This window comes from Pongo pygmaeus, chromosome 10, assembly GCF_028885625.2.
Source record: "Pongo pygmaeus isolate AG05252 chromosome 10, NHGRI_mPonPyg2-v2.0_pri, whole genome shotgun sequence".
NCBI classification, from domain to species: Eukaryota; Metazoa; Chordata; class Mammalia; order Primates; family Hominidae; genus Pongo; species Pongo pygmaeus.
In genome coordinates, this window is record NC_072383.2 from 21,233,254 (window position 1) to 21,256,695 (window position 23,442).

The 23,442-nt window shown below is 34.0% G+C and overlaps 1 protein-coding gene across 1 annotated transcript in view; it reads left to right on the plus strand.

The window, feature by feature from the left end:
• The window catches only part of SLCO1C1 (solute carrier organic anion transporter family member 1C1), a 57,235-nt gene extending 40,088 nt beyond the window's left edge, over positions 1 to 17,147 (plus strand). The window contains exons 12-16 of the mRNA XM_054443425.2: positions 850 to 1,015; positions 3,917 to 4,101; positions 7,041 to 7,105; positions 14,406 to 14,626; positions 16,024 to 17,147. Of these exons, the coding sequence (XP_054299400.1) occupies positions 850 to 1,015; positions 3,917 to 4,101; positions 7,041 to 7,105; positions 14,406 to 14,626; positions 16,024 to 16,197 (811 nt within the window). The 3' untranslated portion in view covers positions 16,198 to 17,147. The remainder of the gene's footprint in view (positions 1 to 849; positions 1,016 to 3,916; positions 4,102 to 7,040; positions 7,106 to 14,405; positions 14,627 to 16,023) is intronic.
• The last annotated feature ends 6,295 nt before the right edge of the window (positions 17,148 to 23,442 follow it).

Consider the following 23,442-nt stretch of genomic DNA (forward strand, 5'->3'; position numbering starts at 1 on the left):
CGAATGGCAGAGAACAAAAAAAATGAAGGAGAAAAGAAAGAATGCAATCACAATTTTGTGAAATAACTCAAAAAAGCCAATTTTGTGGGGGGGGCAAATTTTGTCTCAATGTTTGTAACTATCTCCTACTCTCCTAGAGCTAGCACTTAGTAGGCTTCCAGTAACATTTTATGAACAAATAAATGGGTAAGTCATTGAACTTACTTGTGAATTTGAGTAAGAAAGGATGCTTTAAGATATGAAAGAGCACTATACACTGGGAGGATACACAGGAGAAAGGTTGCATGAACTGGGAATGCACTTATTAGTTACACACACACAAGAGGACAGGTAACTCCTGCAAACACTGAAAGAGAATTAACTGATAACTGATTGGCTATTTTTCCTTTTACTGGACCATTAGCAACATCCATTCCACTCATACTTAGACAACAATTCTGAATGAAATTTGCACACACACACACACACACACACCCTACCTGTGATGCATTTAAGTAATGTCATAAATTGCTCTAAAAGTTTACTTTTCTACCTTGTTAGCTATTTTGATACACCTTTGCACAGAAGTATATTAGAAGATCCCAGAGGCTGTAGACTGAAAGCTATAAACTAAGAACTGGACATCATGTGAATTTGTAAACCTCTAAAGATAACTTTCAAGAGAAAGCTGTTTGTTAGTAAACTCACATTTCATGACCAGAAGCTGGCATTTCTGATGACAACTGTGTTTCTAGAAGGCAAATTTTGTTGGTAGTATCATTTATATCACTCAAGAACATTGATTTTTTGAAAATATTCGGGTGCTACCTGCTAAGAGTTAATATTTTATATTGTTATATTTCTTTTCAGAACCAAACCTGTCTCTTATCATGAACGAGCTCTCTTTTCAGATTGCAACTCAAGATGCAAATGTTCAGAGACAAAATGGGAACCCATGTGCGGTGAAAATGGAATCACATATGTATCAGCTTGTCTTGCTGGTTGTCAAACCTCCAACAGGAGTGGAAAAAATATTGTAAGAAATCACCCCTCAAGTATATGGTGATGTTCCTGTTACAATATAAACAACAAAACTGTATGGAGGCTCACAGCAGACCACTACTAGTAGGAGGCTTGCCTCTACCTCTGCCTGGTCCTTTTGTGTAGAAAAAGAAAATGTTATAACCATTCCTAGTGGTACTGGAGTTGCTGAAAAAATTAGGGTGAGAATTAGAGTCAGGAAATAGGGTGGAAGAGCTTTTGTAATTATGTAGTCTATTTCTCTCATTTTGCTTATAAAAAGTGTTAGCCCTGAATTAGAATGTCTGTCATATGATCATATAATAAGATATGTTTTCAGATCCATGTCCCCTGACCCCAAGACCAGTGGTCCTTGGAGGTTTTAGGGGATGAACAAATAGAGGCCAGTATTAGGAGGCTTAGCTCCAGAGATTCTAGACCTTGGGGTCAGGGATCTGATTATGAGGAGGTTGATGGTTCTAGGACAACTTTGGAAAATCAAGCCAACTTGTATAATAATGAAAGGGCAGGTGGGCTGGAATGGAGGGTTTCCGTAGGGCAGAAGAGGGAGATGAGGTAGGAAATATAGGTAGGAATCTGTTTTAGTCAGTCCAGGCTGCTACAACAAATATACCATAGAATGGGTGGCTTAAACAACAAACATTTCTCATAGTTCTGGATGATGGGAAGTCCAAGATCAAGGTGCCAGCAGATCTGGTTCCTAGTGAGGACCCACTTTCTGGTTTGCAGATGACCATTTTCACCTTCTATCCTCATATGGCAGAGAGCAGACAGGGAGAGACAGGTCTCCTGTCTCTTCTTATAAGGGCACTAAAATCACATTCATGAGGGCTACACCCTCATGAACTAATTACCTCCTAAATGCTCTACTCCAAATACCATCACATTGAAGGTTAGGATTTCAACATATGAATTTTGGGCAAATATTCAATCCTTAACAGAAAGCAATTGTGAAGGATGTAAAGTACTTCAATCATTAACAGATTTACCCTTCTCAGCACACTTTTCCATTCGTGTCCCAAACAGACTCTTCCTTATCCTTGCTCTCTGAGACTGCTTTCTATTTGTGACTGATTAAATTTGCCTTTATTTGACAATCCTAGAGGGCAGAAAATTAGACTACACATGTAGCTCATTTATTTAAATATCCTTATCAACTGGATAAGAGTACTTAGGCTGTATATCCAGATATACAGTTAAGTTTGTTAATTTACTCTGTTCACTGTATTATTATTTTGACTTATTTACAGCAGAAAGGATTGGCTTCTAGCAACAATGAATAAGACTACCTACTCATCTGAAACATGTTTTCGTGCTTTTCTTTTATTTTCTTCCTTTGTTATTTTTCTTTCAACTACTGTTATTTTTGCTCACAGCTGCATGAAGTTTTTTCGTAATGAGAGCTACCATTTATAAAAGACATTACAAGGAAAGGCTAAAGATTGGTGTTAAAAGAACAAAATTACATTTAAATCTCATGGTCCTGAAATAATTTGCATTATTTTCAGTATTTTCTTCATGTGAGAACTGAGGCACTGAGATACAAAGGAATTGCTTAACTCATTTATCTAGTGAGCGACCAGAATTAAGATTCAAAGGTTTCAACTTGACATTACAAAAAATCTATATTACTACTCTTTCTAGAAAAGTAAATGCCAGCTTTATTTATTGTCTAAAAACTCACACTCTTTTGTAATTAAAAATGATAACATTATATATACGCATTCATAAATAAAATTTACAGAAATAAACTATTGAGGGGTTATACAAATTGTCTGTCTTCAGTCAAAATTTAGTTGAGTTTTATGCACCAGAATTATTTTTTTTCTCATAGCCACTGTAAATTATGTGATATCCTCAAATTGTTCCCATTTACTTAACTAAGTTTTATCAAATGCCTAAAATGAGAGCCTGTTTCATTCCCCAGTTGCATAATAACAAAGCAGCAGTTTCTGCTTTCATGGAGGTTACATTCTGTTGGGAAAGTGTTTTAGAAATAAGTAAATACAGGATATCCTGATAGGTAGTAAGAAGCACTGTAAAAAAAGACATACATTAGAAGAAGAAGATGGAGAGATGGAAGTTGTTTTTTTTTTTTTTTTTTAAATGGCTAGTCATGGAAAGTCTCTATTCAAACCTCTAAACAGAGAACTAAAGTATGGACGCCAGCTGTGTAATCACCGAGGAGAAGAGCTGAGAAACTAGCAGAGAAACTAGGAGGGCCATGAGGCATGGATGAACTTGCTAGGTTTGAGGGGAAGTTTGGAAAGGGCAAAATGGGGCCTTTCTTTGCAAGGGTCATGTGTGTAGCTTACACAAAAGAAGACAGGGAAGATCACTGAATGGTGAGATTAGAGTGGCATCCAGGTGCTACATGATGGAGAAAGTGTAAACTGTTATAGGGATGTGGGGTTTCATGCAAGTATAATGAGAAACCACTGGCAGGTTGAGGATAGTGATGCAGTCTGACTGCCATGTTTAAAGGTTCACTTTACTTACTGGGTGGAAAACAGATTCTAGCTAGATAAGATTGGAAACAAGTTGAGCATAAAGGGAGCTCAACAATCTAGGCAAGAAATAATGGTTACTTAGAATTGGAAATGGTAGTGAAGGAGGTAAGGTATGGTTAGATTAGGCAGGATTTGCTGGGAGATTGTTGTATAGGATTAGTAGTTTGTAGATTGACCATCGGCTCTTTAGATAATGAAATGTTGTATCTATATAGATTTTGCTTTGCTCAATATACTGTAATATGAAAAAATAAAAGAATATTTCCTCATTGTTTACATAATGCATGGCTACGGTACTGTAAACATTCTTAAAATAAATTTAAATGTTACTTTAACTTTATTTAAATGTTACTGAAATAATTGGACTTTTCCCTATTGTGTTGCAGACATTTTACAACTGCACTTGTGTGGGAATTGCAGCTTCTAAATCCGGAAATTCCTCAGGCATAGTGGGAAGATGTCAGAAAGACAATGGATGTCCCCAAATGTTTCTGTATTTCCTTGTAATTTCAGTCATCACATCCTATACTTTATCCCTAGGTGGCATACCTGGATACATACTACTTCTGAGGTGAGTACTGATTCTCCCTATTCTAATTTTAACACAAGACACAATCATCTTGAGCAATGATTTAAATTTTTTTTCTGTGGAATCTATGATTCCTCTTAGTTTTTTCAAGGAACTTGTCCCACATCCTTGTTTCACTTTTATATATATCGCACTTTGGGTATTTACACAAAAATGTGGCTGAATAGAAGTTTTCTTAGTTAAAAATGTTTGCAAACTATTGGTCTAGGAAGCAATGTTAGTGCCTACATCACCAGAGTTGCTTAATAAATATAGTATCCTACTTCTAACGCTGGTGATAATAATAATTAGCATAGGTAATATGCATTTTAGATTAAATACAGTTTCACCAAATCATGGGAAATACAATTTGTAAAATATTTAAGGCTCATCTAATACAACAATGTTAGAATTTATTATTTCGATATATATATACATATTTTGCTTTATCTGTATATTTTTGCCATGACGAATTATCTGTGGAGGATTTCATGGCTTTGGGTAAATTGAGGCTCCTAATCTATGATGTTAATGACTGTATTATTCTGTTTTCACACTGATATAAAGAAATACCCGAGATGGGTTAATTTATAAAGGAAAGAGGTTTAATTGACTCACAGTTCCGCATGGCTGAAGAGGCTTCAGGAAACTTAAAATAGTGGGGGAAGGGGAAACAAACAAGTCCTTCCTCACAAGGCACAGGAGAGAGTACAGAGGGAAGAAGGAAGAGGCTCTTATAAAACCATCAGACCTTGTGAGAACAAACTATCACAACAACAGCATGGGGGAGCCACACCCATGAGCTAATCACCTCCCAAGAGGTCCCTCTCCCAACATGTGGGAATTACAATTTGGATTACAATTCAAGATGAGATTTGGGAACACAGAGCCAGACCATATCAAGGACTTCAACCATTTTTGCTTATAAAACCCTAAACAAATTTGTAAAAGTATGTAGCTTCTTGCATTTTTATAAATTGACACATAAAAATTTTTTATCATAAGTTTAAATAGTAACTAAATATTGATTTCTGGTATATTATAAATTTTTTATTTAAAAAATAACAGTTTTAAATGTAAGTCACTTTCTAATGTAATTAATGGGACCTAAAAAATAGTGATTTGATAACCAACATCACCTGGGTCAGAATTGTGTAACAACTACTTTAACAGTGACAAGCATTACATATTTCCTTCTTCCTGTATTTATATCTTCATTCAACTTCCCTACAGGTTTTTCTCCTATTAAAACACAATTTGTGCTCGAAGTTTTTTACTGATTTTCCTATCATACATCTGTAACAATTATATGAATCCAAATTGTAAAATAGTTTTGAAAATAGGAGTCTCAGTTATAATATTTTCATTCTAATTGAGTTAGCTTCAGCTTTGCAAATATTTCTATTGTGCAACTGATAAAAATCACCTAAAATAATAAAAATTTTGATAAAATTATTAAACATGAAAAGTCAACATTTACTAGAAATCAGTATTTATGAGATGGACTGGGTGATTTTCAAATTAATTCTTATATTCAAGGATAAATACTAATTTTTTTCTAAAGTAAGACTAACCAAAGTATGGTATACATTTTTAATTTCCCAGAATTTTTATCATGGAAATTGTTTAGGAATGACAAACAGAAAATAGAACTTATTATCCACAAACCTGCTATTCTCAAAAGATTTCACCAAATATGGGAAATACAACATGGAGAATATGAGATAGTTACATTTACAAATGGCAGCCTGAGTTTGACAAAATGGCAAAACATTGACCTAAACTTTCCAGAACATTGTGGCTACTTCTTCAACATCTTCTTATATTGTGCCAAGTGTAGAATCAGGTTACTGACCACAGAAAGCATCTTTCTAACCACTAGTCCCTCATATTAACTATTGTGAATTTTGATGTCAGAAGGACTCCCTTGGGTTGAAGAAGAAAAGTCATGTTTTTTTTTTGCCCCTTTTAAAGCAGAGACTAAATGATATAATATGTAAGAAGTACTTGGTACTGTGGTTAACACTCAGTAGTTATTATGTATCATCATGATTACTACTATTAAATTTCATAGGCCAATCAGTTTAAGCTTTACAGTCATATTAATGACACTCTTATTATTTAGGTATTTTTGCACTTTTCTGATTTATTTATTTATTTATTTATTTATTTACTTTTTAGATGGAGTCTCGCTCTGTCACCCAGGCTAGAGTGCAGTGGCGCAATCTCGGCCCAGTGCAAGCTCCGCCTCCCGGGTTCACGCCATTCTCCTGCCTCAGCCTCCTGAGTAGCTGGGACTACAGGCACCCGCCACCACGCCTAGCTAATTTTTTTTTTTATTTTTAGTAGAGACGGGGTTTCACCGTGTTAGCCAGGATGGTCTTGATCTCCTGGCCTCGTGATCTGCCCGCCTCAGCCTCCCAAAGTGCTGGGATTACAGGCGTGAGCCACCGCACCTGGCCTCCGATTTTTTTAAATTCCCTCTATTTAGCAACAACTTTTATCATGCCACAGTGATTATATCTACTCTGATCACTTTGGCCCTGTGCTTTTAGACAAAAAGCCATAAAAATTGTTGGCTATTAATTCTTCATTGTTGCTTAAAAATTCTAACAATTTCTTAGAAATTTGAGTTTCATTTTGAATCTTTGCTATTTTGGTGATTAAACTTAAATTTGACTTTACCAGCACCATGTGAATATAGCATGTATGGGTGATTTAGTTTCTAGAAATATTAATTATAAACTTCTTGTAGCATTGTATGAAATGGAATGTGGCTTTTATGTATTTTGCCCTCCCTATGTTAGCACACCAATGGGTTCAACATAAATGGCACTTGAATTATAACATGATTTCATGTATGTTAGGCAGATTATCCTTCAAATTTCTATTTGCTTTAGTGGATTATATATGTCTTGTAATGGTGCTTTTGTTGATTTTAGGTGCATTAAGCCACAGCTTAAGTCTTTTGCCTTGGGTATCTACACATTAGCAATAAGAGTTCTTGGTAAGTTTAACCTATGCTTTAATTTATGGTAAACACCATAAGTGTATTTTGAAGACTTTTCTAAATATTTTTACAGAATTGCCATGCATAAATATATGTTGTAGGTGGCAAAGTTCATAGTCTTTTTTATTCCTTTCTTCATTTCTTTATTCCCTTCCTCCTTTTCTTGACTCCTTTCTTCTTTTGTTACAGAAATATATTGCCTATTTTGTGTTCCAGATATAACAGAGATTTTGTGAAATTAATCATAATTTTTGTTTAACAATCTTACCTTTTCTAGTACTTGTGTTCTTACAAAATTCATGGCTTTAACAAGAGCTCTCAGAAATTAATAAGAAAGGCTGAAGCCTAAATATAATTTTTTTCAGTTATTAAAATGGAAAGAATTCCTTTGAGTTACTCTCAATGCTTATCCCTTATGTCATTAGGTAGAAAAATAAGGTATTATTTAAACCAAGCAAATAAATTTGAGTAGGTCATACTTTAAATTGTAATTGAAATGTTTTTTCTGACTACCAAATTTTTAAATATATATTGGTTAAAACCTATAGAAAACAGTGAATGAGACAAAGTTTTTATCCTTAAAGAGTTTATATATTAAAAAATAAAATAAAATAATTTTGAATATTTCACTGCCGTTTTTCAGAAAGGAACAACCCAGAAAGAAAAACAAACTCAAAGCTTAAAAAATTAGAAATTAAATTTGGTTTACATAGATCTTGATATAAAATGGTTGCATAGCAAGATAATAGAATCCTGATAACATTGAAAAAGAAAAATAGGGTTATATGGCATCATGACTGGCTCTAATTCTATAATGAAAATATGTATTAGCTAGAAAAGTGTCATATATTGAGCCTGCAGTATATGCCTGGCAAGAATTGGCCCCCATATCTACCTGTGTTTGGGAATATAGATGGAGCCTACAGAGCAAAAATTGTTCCAACATAAACAAATGATTTACAAAATTGATTTGACAAAAATAATATTTGAAATTGACAAAAGTATCATAAGCAAAGTCAAATGGCAAATGACTAACTTGCAATTTATGTAACAGACAATTGGCTAATATTCCTATTATAAAGAAAACTCCTAAGTTTTGAGAAGAAAAAAACAAGCAACAAAGTAGAAAAATGAGCAAAAAATGTTAATTTTTCATGGAAAAATAAATGTAATTCCCTTTTAATATATAGAAAGATGCTCAAATTAGCTCATAAATAGAGCCAAGTTAGAACTACCTTTCTTATCTGGTTGACAAATTACCAAATTTTGTTTGCAATGTATGGAAAAATAGATTATGTTTACACATTGCTGTTGGGAAAATGATGTTCTTTATTGGGCAATAACCGGTAAAATTATATATAGATTTACCTTTTAACCTAATATCTTTACTTCTAAGAATTATACCAAAAATTTGCTAGCAAAAATTATAAAATTTAATCATTATGAATAGGTGCAATAATTGTGACTTTTTATAATAGCAAAAAAACTGGAAGTGATCTAAATGTCCATCGGTAGGAGACTGGTTGAACAAACTGTAGTACACACATATAACAGAGGTGTAAGGATGAATGGGGAAAATCTATCTAATGTCACTGAGTCATCTCCAGTAAGTATAAAGAAGCAAAATGGAGAACAATTTTTATTGTATGATGTTTTTGGTGTTACATGTGGAAAGGTGGAAATATTATATGCATGTGCTAAGGCATTTTGCTGTTTTTTAAAAATGAAACAATGGAAGCATAAACTAAAAACTAATTTTAAAAAATGGTTACCCGTAGAAGAAAGGGAAGAGGGATAAAGTTCAGGATGGAAGTAAGACTTTGTAAATGTAGCTTTTTATATAATTGTTTAATCAAAATTATATAAGGTTTTGATATAACTGAAAATAAAATTTAAAATAACCAAATCTTAAACTGAAACTGTTTAACATAAGCATACATTGGTTAAATAAGCATACATGAAAAACTTTAAATGCCTTAAAAAATAAAATTTTTTGCCAAATTTTCATAGATTAACTGGATTTATAGTCATTATTAGTACTAACATCAATATTTTTATGTTGAAACTATTATATATTTAAGACAAAGCAACTGAAATGTTAATATTACTTGGAATCAATATTTTTAGTAAAATAGAAAAGTGATACAAGTATAAAATAAAAAAATTCAAAGGCCGGGTGCGGTGGCTCATGCCTGTAATCCCAGCACTTTGAGAGGCCGAGGCAGGCGGATCAACTGAGGTCAGGAGTTCGAGACCAGCCTGGCCAACATGGTGAAACCCCATCTCTACCAAAAATACAAAAATTAGCCGGGTGTGGTGGCATATGCCTGTAATACCAGCTACTCAGGAGGCTGAGGCAGGAGAATCGCTTGAACCTGGGAGGCAGAGGTTGCAGTGAGCTGAGATCACACCACTGCACTCTAGCCTGGGTGACAGAGCAAGACTCCATCTAAAAAAAAAAAAAAAAGAATTTAAATGAAGCTCATTCTTAAATTTGAACTTAAAACATCAATATGAACTCACATATTTTAATTTTAAAATAATGTGTATTTTATAGTTCCATCTCCTGAAAACTCTAGAAACTTTGAAACCCAGAAGAAATGAACACCACAACACTTAATCTGTGATATCTAAATATAATCTCGCAGTAAAAGAATATGGCACCTTGGAGAAATGACTGATTCAAGGCCTAGGGTAGAAAATGCATGAGATGATTATGGGACTTTTTTTATACTAGAGAATGAATAAGCTATCAAAGCCTAAGAAGGCTATATCACAAGGGAACAGAACCAATTTGAGGAGACTGGCCTCAAGGTGAGATAAATTGAAACTCAAAATAGTAGTAGCAGTAGTAACGATAATGGCTGCAGTTTATTGAAATACATAAAATATATTAAAACACACGAGTTTATAATGATACTTTAAAAATTTGGAGAATATCAGGACATCAAGTCGTTATTCTGAAAATTGAGAAATAAAGCAGAAAAAAATCATTTATCCTGCCTTCTATTAACTGTATGTCAAAGTAACCAAATCAGTCAATTAAGGAAAATTCCTTTTTTGAGAAAAACCCAAATACTTTCTATAAGAAGCATAGATTAAAAAAAAAAAATCCTGTCTTGTAACCTTAAAAATAGCTAAAAGCTTTAGATGAAAGTTGGTGAGCAACTTCACAATGGAGGGATCAGACTGACATAGCCTGAACTTCACATGCATCTTAGCATTACTGAGAGTGACAACTAGGTAGCATGTGCCTTCTAACTGGGACAGAATAAAAAAATACACAGTACATTTGCCTGAAGTAAACTGAACCTGAATCTAACAAGATCTAACTACCAGATTCTAGGAAAAATGGATGATAGGGGAATCAATTAAATAATGTTATAAAGAAGCAATTAAATCCAGACTGTGGCATATCCTGTGGGACTTGGTGTTGTCTTTTTTTTCAAAAACCATTAGTAAGAAAAAAAGTGAAGATTGGATATTGCTATAAAGAGTCATCAACTAAATACAATGTGTTTATTTGGTTTGGATCCTTATAAAAACTAACTAAAAAAATCCTTGGAGACAATCCAAAAACTTGAATATGTACTATATTTTAGATAAAATTAAAAAATTATTATAAAATGTGTTAGGAGTAAGAATGACATAGCGGTCATGTTTTTAAAAAATGTCATCAGGTAGAGATGCATGCTGAAATATACATAATTGAAATGACATGATGTCTGAGATTGCCTTTAAAATATTAAAATAAGAGGTCAGGCTGGGCACATTTGCTCATGCCTATAATCCCAGCACTTTGGGAGGCTGAGGCGGGTGGATCTCTTGAGGCCAGGAGTTCGAGACCAGCCTGGCTACAACATAGCTAAACCCCAATCTCTAGTAAAAATACAAAAATTAGCCTGGCATGGTGGTGCACGCTTGTGGTCCCAGATACTTGGGGAGTCTGAGTCACAAGAATTGCTTGAACCCAGGAGGCAGAGGGTTGCAGTGAGCCAAGATTGTGCCACTGCACTCCAGCTTGGGTGACAGAGGGAGACTCTGTCTCAAAAAAAAAAAAAGTTCAGAGTGGAGAGAGAGATGAAAGAGCAATGGCAAAACATTAATAATTGTCAAAGCTATGATGGTACATGAGGGTTAATTATATCATTCTCTCTGCTTTTGTGAATTTTTGAAAATGTTCTATAATAATAATCTTAAATCACGTACAGAAAATTGCAAACATTTGAATTTTTTGGCATGTCTTCACATCATTAAAGGTAATGTAAAATTGGTTATCACCTGGATTTTTTAAGTGGTAAATCATCTATTTGTTTGGTTTTTGAGGCACCAAATAATCCAAATTTAATGCAAAATTTTCTGCTCTTCTTGTTCATGGGTTTTCATGCAAAATAGAGGGGATCATTTGTTATTTAAAAATGTAAACATATACAAAGATAGCAAGAACTGTCTTTGTATACAGCGAAGATAGCAATGAACTCCCATTTATCAATTACCCAATTTCAACAATTATCAATACACAGCTCATCTTAGGACATCTGTGTCCCTAACTACTTACCCCAACTAGCTTATTTTGAAGTAAGTCTCAGACTACTGTATTTCTTCTATAACATTTTTGGTGTGCTCTTCTAATCAAAACCATAATGACTTGTTTTAATCTGGTGATTCTTGCATCTTAAAAAATAACTTCTTAATATTAGCAAATACCCAATTACTGCTTTAAATTATCTAATGTTTCCTTACACAAGTATGTTTGAATTAAGAACCAAACAAGGATCCATAATTGCATTAGGTGATATATCTCTAAAATCTTTTTGAATCCATAGGTTTTACTTCCCTCTTTCTCTCCCATTTGTTGCGAAAATTTCAAATCTACAAAAAAAAATTAAATTACAATGAATAACTGTATAACTTTTACTGGGATTTATCAACTGTGTCCAAAAACCAGAAATCTCTCTCCTCTGTTTCTCTGAGCATACAAATATTTTGCTGAATCATTTGAAAATAAGTAGTGAACATGCTGACACCTCACTCCTAAAGCCCTCAACTTGTGTTTTTCTACTAGAGCAAGTCTATACATAGACTTGTCCTATATAACCACAATGCCATTCTCACACTTCAGAAATTCAACATTGATATGCTACTCTATCTAATATAATCCCTCATTCAAATTTCTTTCATTATAACAATAGTGTCTTCTATAGTGTTTTATTTTTTTCTTTTGATCCAAGGTCAAAGACCACATATTGCATTTAGTTACCTTTTTTTATCTCCAAAAATTCCTCATTCTTATTTTTTTATTCTTTTGTGACATTTATATTTTGTTCAAGAGGCAAAGCCAGTTGTTTTGTAAAATACCCCAACTATTGGATGTGTTTGTTTGCTTTTGAGTATGTCCAGGTAAAATATTGTTGGTGGCAATACTACACAGGTGATTTGCATGATGCTTAGTAAATCATATCAGGAAGCACATCATTTCAGTTTATACCATCATTGGAATTTTAATTTTGGTCCCTAGGTGAAGGTGGTGTCCACCAGTTTTCTCCATTGTAAAAATCCTTCTGCAGTTAATAAGTCATCTATAATTTGACACTTTGAGGTTATGTCACCATTCTGTTTCCCAAAAATCATTCACCCAGAATTTTAGTTGCCATTGATGAGTCTGGATTGAATCAATTATTTACATGAGTATTTGCAAAGTTTAGGTAAACCTTTACATAGAAAATATTTTTAAATATTTTCATTTGTTTTCAAAGAACAAATGGATAATCTCTGAAATTTAGAAGTGTCATAAATATTCTTAGATGACTTTAAAAATTTAGTGAGATTATTTTGTTCAATATAAGCATACAAAGCAATTTTATAACAGAAGAAAACATATATAAAAAAAGGTTAAAACTCAAATGCCGGAAACAACCAGACAGTTGATGGAAATGAGTGATGTAGGCAGAGAGAAAGCTGTATGGACTCGCAGTGGACTCCAAGTGTAGGCAGCGGTTGGGGGGGTGAGGCAGCTGCTGCTTAACTCCAGCCAACTATGACCATGGACTGCCAGACAAAACATAGTTCTTAAGAGAACTCAGAAGTATGCAAGTTTACATGAAATCTCCTAGCTTTCAACTATTGGCTACTAACTAAAAAACAAAATCCCAAAGTCTACACAGACTAAATAACCGATGTTAATGAACCACCAATTTAGAACATATAAAATATACACTGAGCTATGAACAACTGCTTAAGATACTTTCGTTAATATTTGCACGAGAGACATCTTTTCTCCCTAAGGAGGGATTAAATTCCTAACATTTTCTGAGAACCTACTAGGGTTTCTAGCATGAATAAGGAGGACATGTTTCCTACCGTGGTGAGCTTACAGTCTAGCAGAGAAGGCAATTCAACAAGCTATTACAGGAGTAATAAAAGTTTTATGAGATGTAAAACAACGAGAATTAATGCAGTTTAGTTTATCAAAACAGCCTACACTGAAGGAAAACGTTCAAACTTGGATTTTAAAAGTGAGTGTGTATTAAGAATGTGAATAAGAGAAAATCATTGCTTGGGATAAAGGAAACTACACAAGGCATTCAGACAAGAGGAGAGAACATTTTAGTCACTGAAAGAAATCCAAGAAAATTTGAGTCTGAAATGTAAGACAACAATCTTGCCCAAAGTGAGGCCACAAAAGTAGAAAGACCCAATGTTCAGTTAACTACTCTTCTTTTGGAACAGATGTCTTGGGAAGTCACCTACTTAATTCAGTGATGCAACCTCTGTATGATGTATAGATTCAAGAAGGTTAATGAATGAAGTCAAGGAATCATGAATTGGCTGTTGCTTTAAGTTAGGGTAGAAGGATTGGCAGTGGGAATGGAAAGAAGATAAAGTGTTTAAGATATACCTAATAGACAGACTCAGTATGATTCAGGGATAGATTAAATATAGTGATAGCCAGAGAGAGGAGAAAGAAGGATCAATGATAACTCACAAGTCTGCTTTAATGACTGGGCTTCCACTGATAAAGCGACAGGTCTGTAGGGGAAGAAGTTGAGCTCATGTTGAGTTTGAAGTGCCTGAGTGACATGCTTCTGGAGATAAATAAATGGCAGTTACTGCATGATTCTGGAGCTTATGAGAAAAGACTGGATTAGAGAGATAGGTTTTAGAGATTTCAGCATGTAAGTGATGGCCTTTCATCTCCAAAACAGTAATTAGATTAAAGTAAGTGGTTTCAGATAATCGTTCATAGACAAAAAGATGTGCATATGTTTTTAACAGCAATTATTTGTTTTTCTCACAGCAGGAATCCCAGCTCCAGTGTATTTTGGAGTTTTGATTGATACTTCATGCCTCAAATGGGGATTTAAAAGATGTGGAAGTAGAGGATCATGCAGATTATATGATTCAAATGTCTTCAGGTATCAAATCAAAAGCATTCCCGCATCTCACTGCTACAGCATCCCAGATTTACACAATGCCACTGACACTAACAAGTTTTCATGTCATTTCACTGCTTGTAAGGTAAAGAATAGTCTAATCAAAAAGTGTGATCTGTAATCATAGAATAATTATATTATTATTTGATTAGATCTTTGATTTTGTCCCTATTCATTACCTTGACCCCCATTTTAAATGAGTAATCATTTTTAAAATATGACAAGTGTCCAGAATACAGTAGAATTTTGAAAGTTTATGCACACAAATGGGCAAGTATTTCCCTGAAATTCAGAGGCATTTAAATTTAGGTCACATTTTGGGTTTGATTTTATTCTTTTTCAAACTGAGCCAAACTGTACCACTTACGTCAGATATAATCCCCCTGGGCAAGAGTTGGATTTGGCTCTAAATCTGTCCGGCTTTTATTGCCAAACTAATGTTCAATTATTCTCGTACTTGAAATGAATAAAAGTAAAAGGTTTTCTCTGTGTGGGTGAGTGTATATGGGGGTTGGGTGGCGTGGCTTTTTCACTATGGTATCATTCAGTTCAGCTCATCAAACATTTAGTCCCTTATTGCTTAAAGCAATGCTTCAATGGCTTAAAAGCAGGAAAGATTGTTTAAAAGACTTACAAGCTGAGCATTTTCTGGAGAAATAAACTTGGTACTGAACCATCTAAGTTGGATGTGAATTGGGCACACCATTTCCAATAAATTTGTTTGAGTTAATAGGTTTTGATGCTATGCGTGAAATTTATTTTGGTCTTTGAAAGGGACCCAATCTGTAAGTATAATTTAGGATTTCCTCACATTTTTGCTAAGGCTGTATTAACTGTAATGTAGAGACAATGCAACTCAATCAGAGATTGAGAGTATGTTTTCAAGGTAACCAGAATGAGACATTCAACCTGTCCTTCCATACCTTAGCATCTTCTGACAAACATACAACTATAGGCTTCTCATGAAATAAACTGATTTAAATCTCTGGTTTATTCTGAAATCATTCTGCTTTACTCAGAGCTCCAACTCCCATTAGCATTGCTTTATGCAAGTTTTCCAAAGAAATGAAGTTGGGAAAGGTCTGAGGATAGGGTAGCCACATAATTTATCATTCAAAACTGGGTACTTTTGAGTGTGAAAAGGAGCACTATTAAAATTACACTGGGCCAACACTAGCATAAACTGGGGCTGCTCTAGGCAAACAGGGATATGGTTACCTGGTCTAAGGAAATAATTTACAGAGAGGATGAAACTGATTATGTAATTAGTAGTAACTAAAAATGATGGTGCTACTAAGACATTGCTTTATTTTGTAAACTGCCTTCAACAGTCTGTCAGTATTCATAAAACAGTCTTTTACATAAGCCACCAAATCTACATTCTTAAAGAAAACCATCAGAATGATATTATTACCTACCTTTTAAATTTTCTTTCAAGTTGGTTGTTACATTAATTATAACAGAGATTCTCTCTTCTTCTAGACATATATATCTGGGACTAACTGTGATACTGGGCACAGTGTCAATTCTCCTAAGCATTGCAGTACTTTTCATTTTAAAGAAAAATTATGTTTCAAAACACAGAAGTTTTATAACCAAGAGAGAAAGAACAATGGTGTCTACAAGATTCCAAAAGGAAAATTACACTACAAGTGATCGTCTGCTACAACCGAACTACTGGCCAGGCAAGGAAACCCAACTTTAGGAACATGATGACTGGAAGTCGTGTCTTCTTAATTGGTGGACATTTTGCAAACAAATAAATTGTAATCAAAAGAGCTCTAAATTTGTAATTTCTTTCTCCTTTCAAAAAATGTCTACTTTGTTTTTGGCCCTAGGCATTAGGTAATATAACTGATAACAAATATACTGAAACATATAGTGGAAGAGGCAGATGATAAAACTAATTTTGAACTTTTTAATTTATATAAATTTTTTTATATCATTTACTTATTTCACTTTATTTTGCTTTGTGCTCATTGATATATATTAGCTGTACTCCTAGAAGAACAATTGTCTCTATTGTTACACATGGTTATATTTAAAGTAATTTCTGAACTGTGTAATGTGTCTAGAGTAAGCAAGTACTGCTAACAATTAACTCATACCTTGGGCTCCTTCAGGTATTACTCCTATAGTATTTTCTCCTATAGCTGTCTTCATCTGTGTATTTTAATAATGATCTTAGGATGGAGCAGAACATGGAGAGGAAGATGAGGAAGATTTCATTTTAAGCTCCTCCTTTTCTTTGAAAGACAATAATTTATATAGAAATGTGTAGCAGCAAATTATATTGGGGATTAGAATTTTGAATTAATAGCTCTCCTACTATTCATTTACATGTGCTTTTTGTGTGGCGCTATAAGTGACTATGGTTGTAAAGTAATAAAATTGATGTTAACATGCCTTATTGTTCTTTTATGAATTCAATGAATTTAAAACTATTGTTAAATATAATACTGCCCCTGCTTTAATATATGTAAGCAACTTCCTACTTATATACATGACGTGTTCCTAAAACATGTTTGAAAGGTGAATTTCTGAAAGTCTACAATAAATGTAGGTGTTACAACAGGAATGGAGAGTGATGGATGAGTAATGGGAAGTCTGAGTGTGGTACCTTTTGTTGCTCCACCTGCCCACATCACAGGGCCTAGAGACTCCTGTGCAGGGAGTTCCCCCTGGGACAGCCTGCCAGATAGCTCTGTTTCTCTGCAACTAAAAAAGTCAAGCCAAGAGTTTCTTTTTTTTTTTTTTTTTTTAGACGTAGTCTCACTCTGTTGCCCAGGCTGGAGCGCAATGGCGCGATCTCAGCTCACTGCAAGCTCTGCCTCCCAGGTTCACGCCATTCTCCTGCCTCAGCTTACCAAGTAGCTGGGACTATCAGCGCCCGCCACCATGCCCGGCTAATTTTTTGTATTTTTAGTAGAAACGGGGTTTCACTGTGTTAGCCAGGTTGGTCTTGATCTCCTGACCTCGTGATCCACCCACCTCGGCCTCCCAAAGTGCTGAGATTACAGGCGTGAGCCCCCACGTCTGGCCAAGAGTTTCTTCTTTCCTGACTTCCTGGTGCTCTTCTGACGGGGGTTGGTAGGTTCAGCAGTCAAAAATCTTTAATCTTTAGCTCTATTATGTACTATGTGTTTCTTCCTCCACCATAGCTGTAAAGAAAGGCTTAATCCTTCCAAGAAAAGCAGACTTAAGACAGAGACCACCCTAATGAGGTACACTGTTTCTACTGCTGGCTCACCATCCAATTCTGTCCACATTCTGTTAGTCCGGTACAATCCGGAGAAGACTAGATAAAAGGAAAAGTTGGGTTAGAAAAGAGAACCTGAAGGACACTGCAGTCTAAGTGAGGCCACAGAGTCCTTCAAATGCACAGGAGGACCCTTACTTAGGAGATTTTCAAGGTTACAATGGGAACCCATAATTCTACTATGTACCAGCCACACCAAACATTGTATTACTTAATCTGTATAGCACTCTTAGTATCTGAATCCCCATTTTACAAATGAAACAGGCTAAGAGAGGTTAGATACATTGCTTAACCTTGGAGGGGCACAGACAGGATTAAAACCAGGTTAAATCTAAAGTTATCTTTCCACCATACCAACCTGACCCTATAATGTTACACTAAACTGCTACTATTATTTGTAATGTCTCTGCATTACTTTATTTCACTAGATCAGTTTGCACCTATAGTTGTCTTCATCTGTGTATTTCAATACCATGCAGGTCATCAAAAACTACTATAAACTACACAAATAATTTATTTAGCATATTGTTTTCTCCAAATGTTGTTGATTTATATTTTGGAATACTGTAGTGCTAAGCCCAAAACATTTAAGTCGGATGATCACGGATAATCCTTTAGAATTATGGAAACTTGGAATTGCAACACAGTTTTAGTAGCCTTTAGAACAATCAGCACATGTCAACAGGACACTCCCATCAGAACAGTCTGTTTGAGGCATTTCTTGAAGCCTAAATCCAACAAGAAGGCCCACCTCAAAAATATGGCAGCCTCACTCATGTTGCCCCGTTATGTTGCCTTTGAATTCCTGAGCTCAAGCGATGTGCCTGCTTCAGCCTCCCCAGTAGCTAGGGTTAGGACTACAGGTGCAAGCCACTGCTCCTTCAGGTGAAGTGATCATACAGTACAACCAAAATCATTTGCATTCTTTTAATTTTCCCTTTATGTATCAATCTTCCAAATATGAATGGCAAAAAAGGAGATGGAAAATTTGGAGTTGGAGAAAGAAGGAAATGTCCTCTAAATGTATATTAACTTTGTCAATTTATTTGAATTGGTGATGCTCGATTGTTTTATATTTTGCTATTTTTGAAAATAAAGACTTTTTAATTTTTATTTCCAGTTTTGCTTCCAGCAGGCCTACTTCAAACCTGCTGCTCCCCTGCTAGCTTGTGAGCAAGAATCCTTTTCATCATTCTTGTATGAATCTTACCCATAATAAATATTTACTGAATGGGGTGAGGAGTATACTTTGTCAAGAGATTTCTTTGTAGAGATATAATTTAACTTCAAATTCTTCATCCTGCCTCCTACATGCTCTTTATTTTTCAAGGCTTTTTGTCATAATATCTTGAAAAATAACTTCTTTGCAAGTAAATTTCCAAACAGAAGAGTTTCCAATTTATTCTTGAATAACTTGAAAAATAAAAAACACAGAGGATGAATAAATGATGATCTTTTTATGAAAGAACTGAAGGTCAATTTAAAGGAAGCATATTTTTATGCACAGCCATTAATTTTACAATGGAATTACACACATTAAACTCAGCTGTATAACAAATGAGGGTATCATTTAGTTGGAAATTGATTTTACTAAGAGGAACCCTCATATTTTAGATAAGTAATCTCATTTGACAGAGGTAAGCTGACTTTATGCCTCAGAAAGCACGATTAGTTTTTTTTTTTTTTTTTCAACAAACCAAACTCCTTTTCAGAAGTCAAGGAAATTCCCTCAGTTCCAAGACCAAACTTTTGAGGTAGAGCTGTGATTGATATGTAGGATCCCACAATTGCTCCAAGTTCAATGGCAATATTATTCTCTTATTTTGCAGCCATGGCCCCTAAAGGTGACCAGCATCCCCACTGAACATCTGATTCACTATAACCTTCAGACAGGTAAAGCTACAGCAATGTCATTTTATAGGTGGAGTGACTTAAATTGGATTAAATGACTTACCCAATGTGGGTGTGTGCAAGCCAATGCTGGGTTCTTTCATTACATCATGATTCCTATTAAAAACAAAAAACAAACAATCTGAAGCCTCTAAAAACTGCTGGAAGAACTTTTGTGACCATTAGCATTTATGGAATTTACACTTAAATATTACATACCTATACTTGTACATAAAGAGAGATTCAAGAGATAAATTGACATATACTTGAGACATATACTTGAGAATTGACATATACTTGATAATAATATATTCACTTATATTAAATGAAACAATTTATATTAAGTACCCTCTGTATGTGTGCTAAATGCCTTAGACATTCTCAATTTTAAAGATTAAAATAGCTTTATGTGTAAGGTATTATTACTGACATTTTCAGATAAACAAACTGAGGCTTAAAGAGTTAGTGATTTGTCCAAAGCCAATGAGTTTTAGCAGTTGGTAGCGCCAAGACTTAAACTGGAGTTTATCAGGTTCAAAAAGCCATGTTGTGCCTGCATGAATCTATATCCTAAATCACTGGCTTTCACTAACTCTGCTAAAAATCAAAATTTGGACATCGCAATTAGAAAAGTTTTAACACACTAAAACATATACGTGGTTTAAAAAATGAAAACAAAAACAAAAACAACAATTTGAAATGAGAAGTGATAGTCCTCTATCCCACCTTGACTTCTATCCCTCAAAGGCAACAACTAACTACTCACTAGTTTAGTTTGTTGGCTTTTCTTTTCCTGTTTCTTTTTTTAAATTTTTATTTTTAGAAACAAGGGTCTCACTATATGGCCTTTGAACTCCTGGGCTGAAGCCATGCTCCTGCCTCAGCCCCCCAAATAGTTAGGACTACAGGTGTGAGCCACTGTGCCTGGCTTGTTTGTTGGTTTGTTTGATGGTCACTTGCATATCTTTAAAAGTATGCTCATATGACTATTCTTGATTTACCAACTTTGGGCAATGTCTGTTGACTGTCTACTCTGATAGATTGGTACTCGTGTCACTCACAAATCCTCCGTTGCTCTTCTGTTATCTGTACATAGTAAGGTCACTAAGTACAGAGGTCACTATGTGCATTTTGCAAAATGAAGAACTTAGAACATCCTAACTTCTCTCCAGGTTTTCAAACTCTCTTCCATCTCCCTCTTTATGCTAGCTGTACCTTTACTTTTACATTGTGAGAACAACATTTTTAGTCAGCTCTGTAGTCATACTAATCTAGGAAAGGCCTGAATAGTCACCATGAAGATCAACGCCATCCACTCTCCATGGTATGAAAGCTCAGCACTTGAAAACAGAATGAGAGAGGGTAAAAAAAAAAAAAAAAATTATTGAGGACCTACTACGTATCAGGCATTAGAGGCATATAACAGTTAAATATTAATAAGTGTAATATTAAAATGTGTTTTCTGTCCAAATAATTTTGGAATATGTTGAGTTAATGATAACACTTATAACTGCAGAATCATAGATTCTTTATTATGATGGTGTACATTGTTGAACTTCTGCAGGGGATGATTATCTCACACTTTGGCATTGAATTCATTTTTCTATAAAAAGTCTTGAACATAATTTTCAATACAATATATTTAAAAAATACAATTTCATCCTTTTTTGTATTTTGCCATCTTTGTCAAATTCTGGTATCAGGATTATGCAACTTTATAAAATTAACTAGAAAACTACTTAATTATTAATGTTTTGGAACAGTTTTTATAGCATAAGAATTATCTGTTTCTTTTATGTTGGAAAGAATGTCTTAGCCTTTTTGAAAAATAATACTTTGAAAAGCTTTTGATTGGACATTGTAGCTTTTAAAAAGCATATGCTTATTAATTCAACTTTGAAAATTTGTACTTTTTCTAGAAAAATTTAGATTTTTTTGTTTGTTTGAGATGGAGTCTCACTCTGTTGCCCAGGCTGGAGTGTACTGGTGCTATCTCGGCTCACTGCAAGCTCCACCTCCCGGGTTCACGCCATTCTTCTGCCTCAGCCTCCCAAGTAGCTGGGACTACAGGCACCCACCACCACGCCCAGCTAATGTTTTATATTTTTAGTAGAGATGGGGTTTCACCGTGTTAGCCAGGATAGTCTTAATCTCCTGACCTCGTTATCTGCCCGCGTTGGCCTCCCAAAGTGCTGGGATTACAGGTATGAGCCACTGCACCTGGCCAAAAATTTAGATTTTTTAAAAGATAATTTCAGCTTTATAAACTTGGAGCATCCAAACTTGGTATTTCTTATTATGTTTCTTCTTTATTCCTAATTTGGTGTATTGAGTTTGTCTTTTTTGTGCATTATGCTTGTCAGTTACTTATTTCATTGAATTTTTCAAAGAAATGGCTTTTAAATTGTTTGCTACCTAATTAATTTTTTGTTTAATTTTGTTACTTTCTTCCATTTTCTTTAGACATACTTTTGAAAATATTTTCCTAAATGATTGATTTGTAGGCTTGTAACTGTATTCTCTGGTTTAGTAATTCAAACATTAATTTGCTGCAACGTACAGCTTTATGATTCATAAGGTTGAATATGCTGTAGCATCAATGATGTTTCTCGAATTGTTTACAAATGCATTCTTGATTTTCTATTTGACTCAAAATTTCTATTTACTCTACAAGGAGACTATTTAAAAATTTTCTTGTGTTTGGATATTTTAATTTAAATTTGTCTTTTAAAATCAACAATTTGTAAAAATGTTTTGGATTTTGAAGAAAAAGTATATTCTCTTATCATAGAGGAAAATAATGGAAATATATTTATCAAATCTAATTATGCTATTTGCATATGTGGTACTTATTCTGTTTTCTCTCTCAAGGCTTGAGAGTAGTAATATGCTAAAATTTTCCAATATAATCAAGTTTTTGTGAATTGTTTCCATTAAAAAGTTATTTTTATTTGTAGAATTTAATGTTATGTCATAACTATCATATATATAGATTTGATTTTAAAAACTTTTATTCTTAATTTTTTAAAATTCTATTTTAATGTTAATATTGCCATTTCTGCTATTTTATTGATTGATGTATCTTTGGTCCTCCCTTTACTTTTTAAATGTTTCTGTGTTTTGTTTATGGTTATTTTTTTAACAGCAAGAAATTGGATTTTATTTTATCTAAAATTTTGTCTATTATTAAAGAAGTTTAATTGTCATATCAGATGTTTGCCTTTACTTCTGTTTCATTGTTTATTACTTTTTTAAATGTTTCTTTATGGTTTGTCTTTTATTCTTTCATATGCTAAATATACCATATTTTTACTTTCTATATTTTTGCTAGAAATATGGAAGTATTTTAGCAAACTGAAAATTATTTTGTAATTAATGACCCGCAAATTATAAAAATCTATCATAACAATAACCATCTCTACTCAGAAATACCAAGAATTGAATAATAAATACTGTCTATTGATTCCCTTTGTATAAGATTAAAAGTCAAATATTTTTACTTCTCGTCTCCTTTTTTACCCACAATGCCAAGATTTTTTGCTAATATAATCAAGAATTTAAGATCTAAATTATTAATAAATTAATTCTACTTTATATGTTTTCTATTGGCTATATAAACAGATCTACAAAGAATATTTTATGCATTTACCTTTTTTTCCTCTCTTCATTTATTTCTTTAAAATGGATTCCTGGAGACAATGTTTCAAACATATGAACCAATAGCATTCAAGAAAGGAAAGGTAATAGAGTAT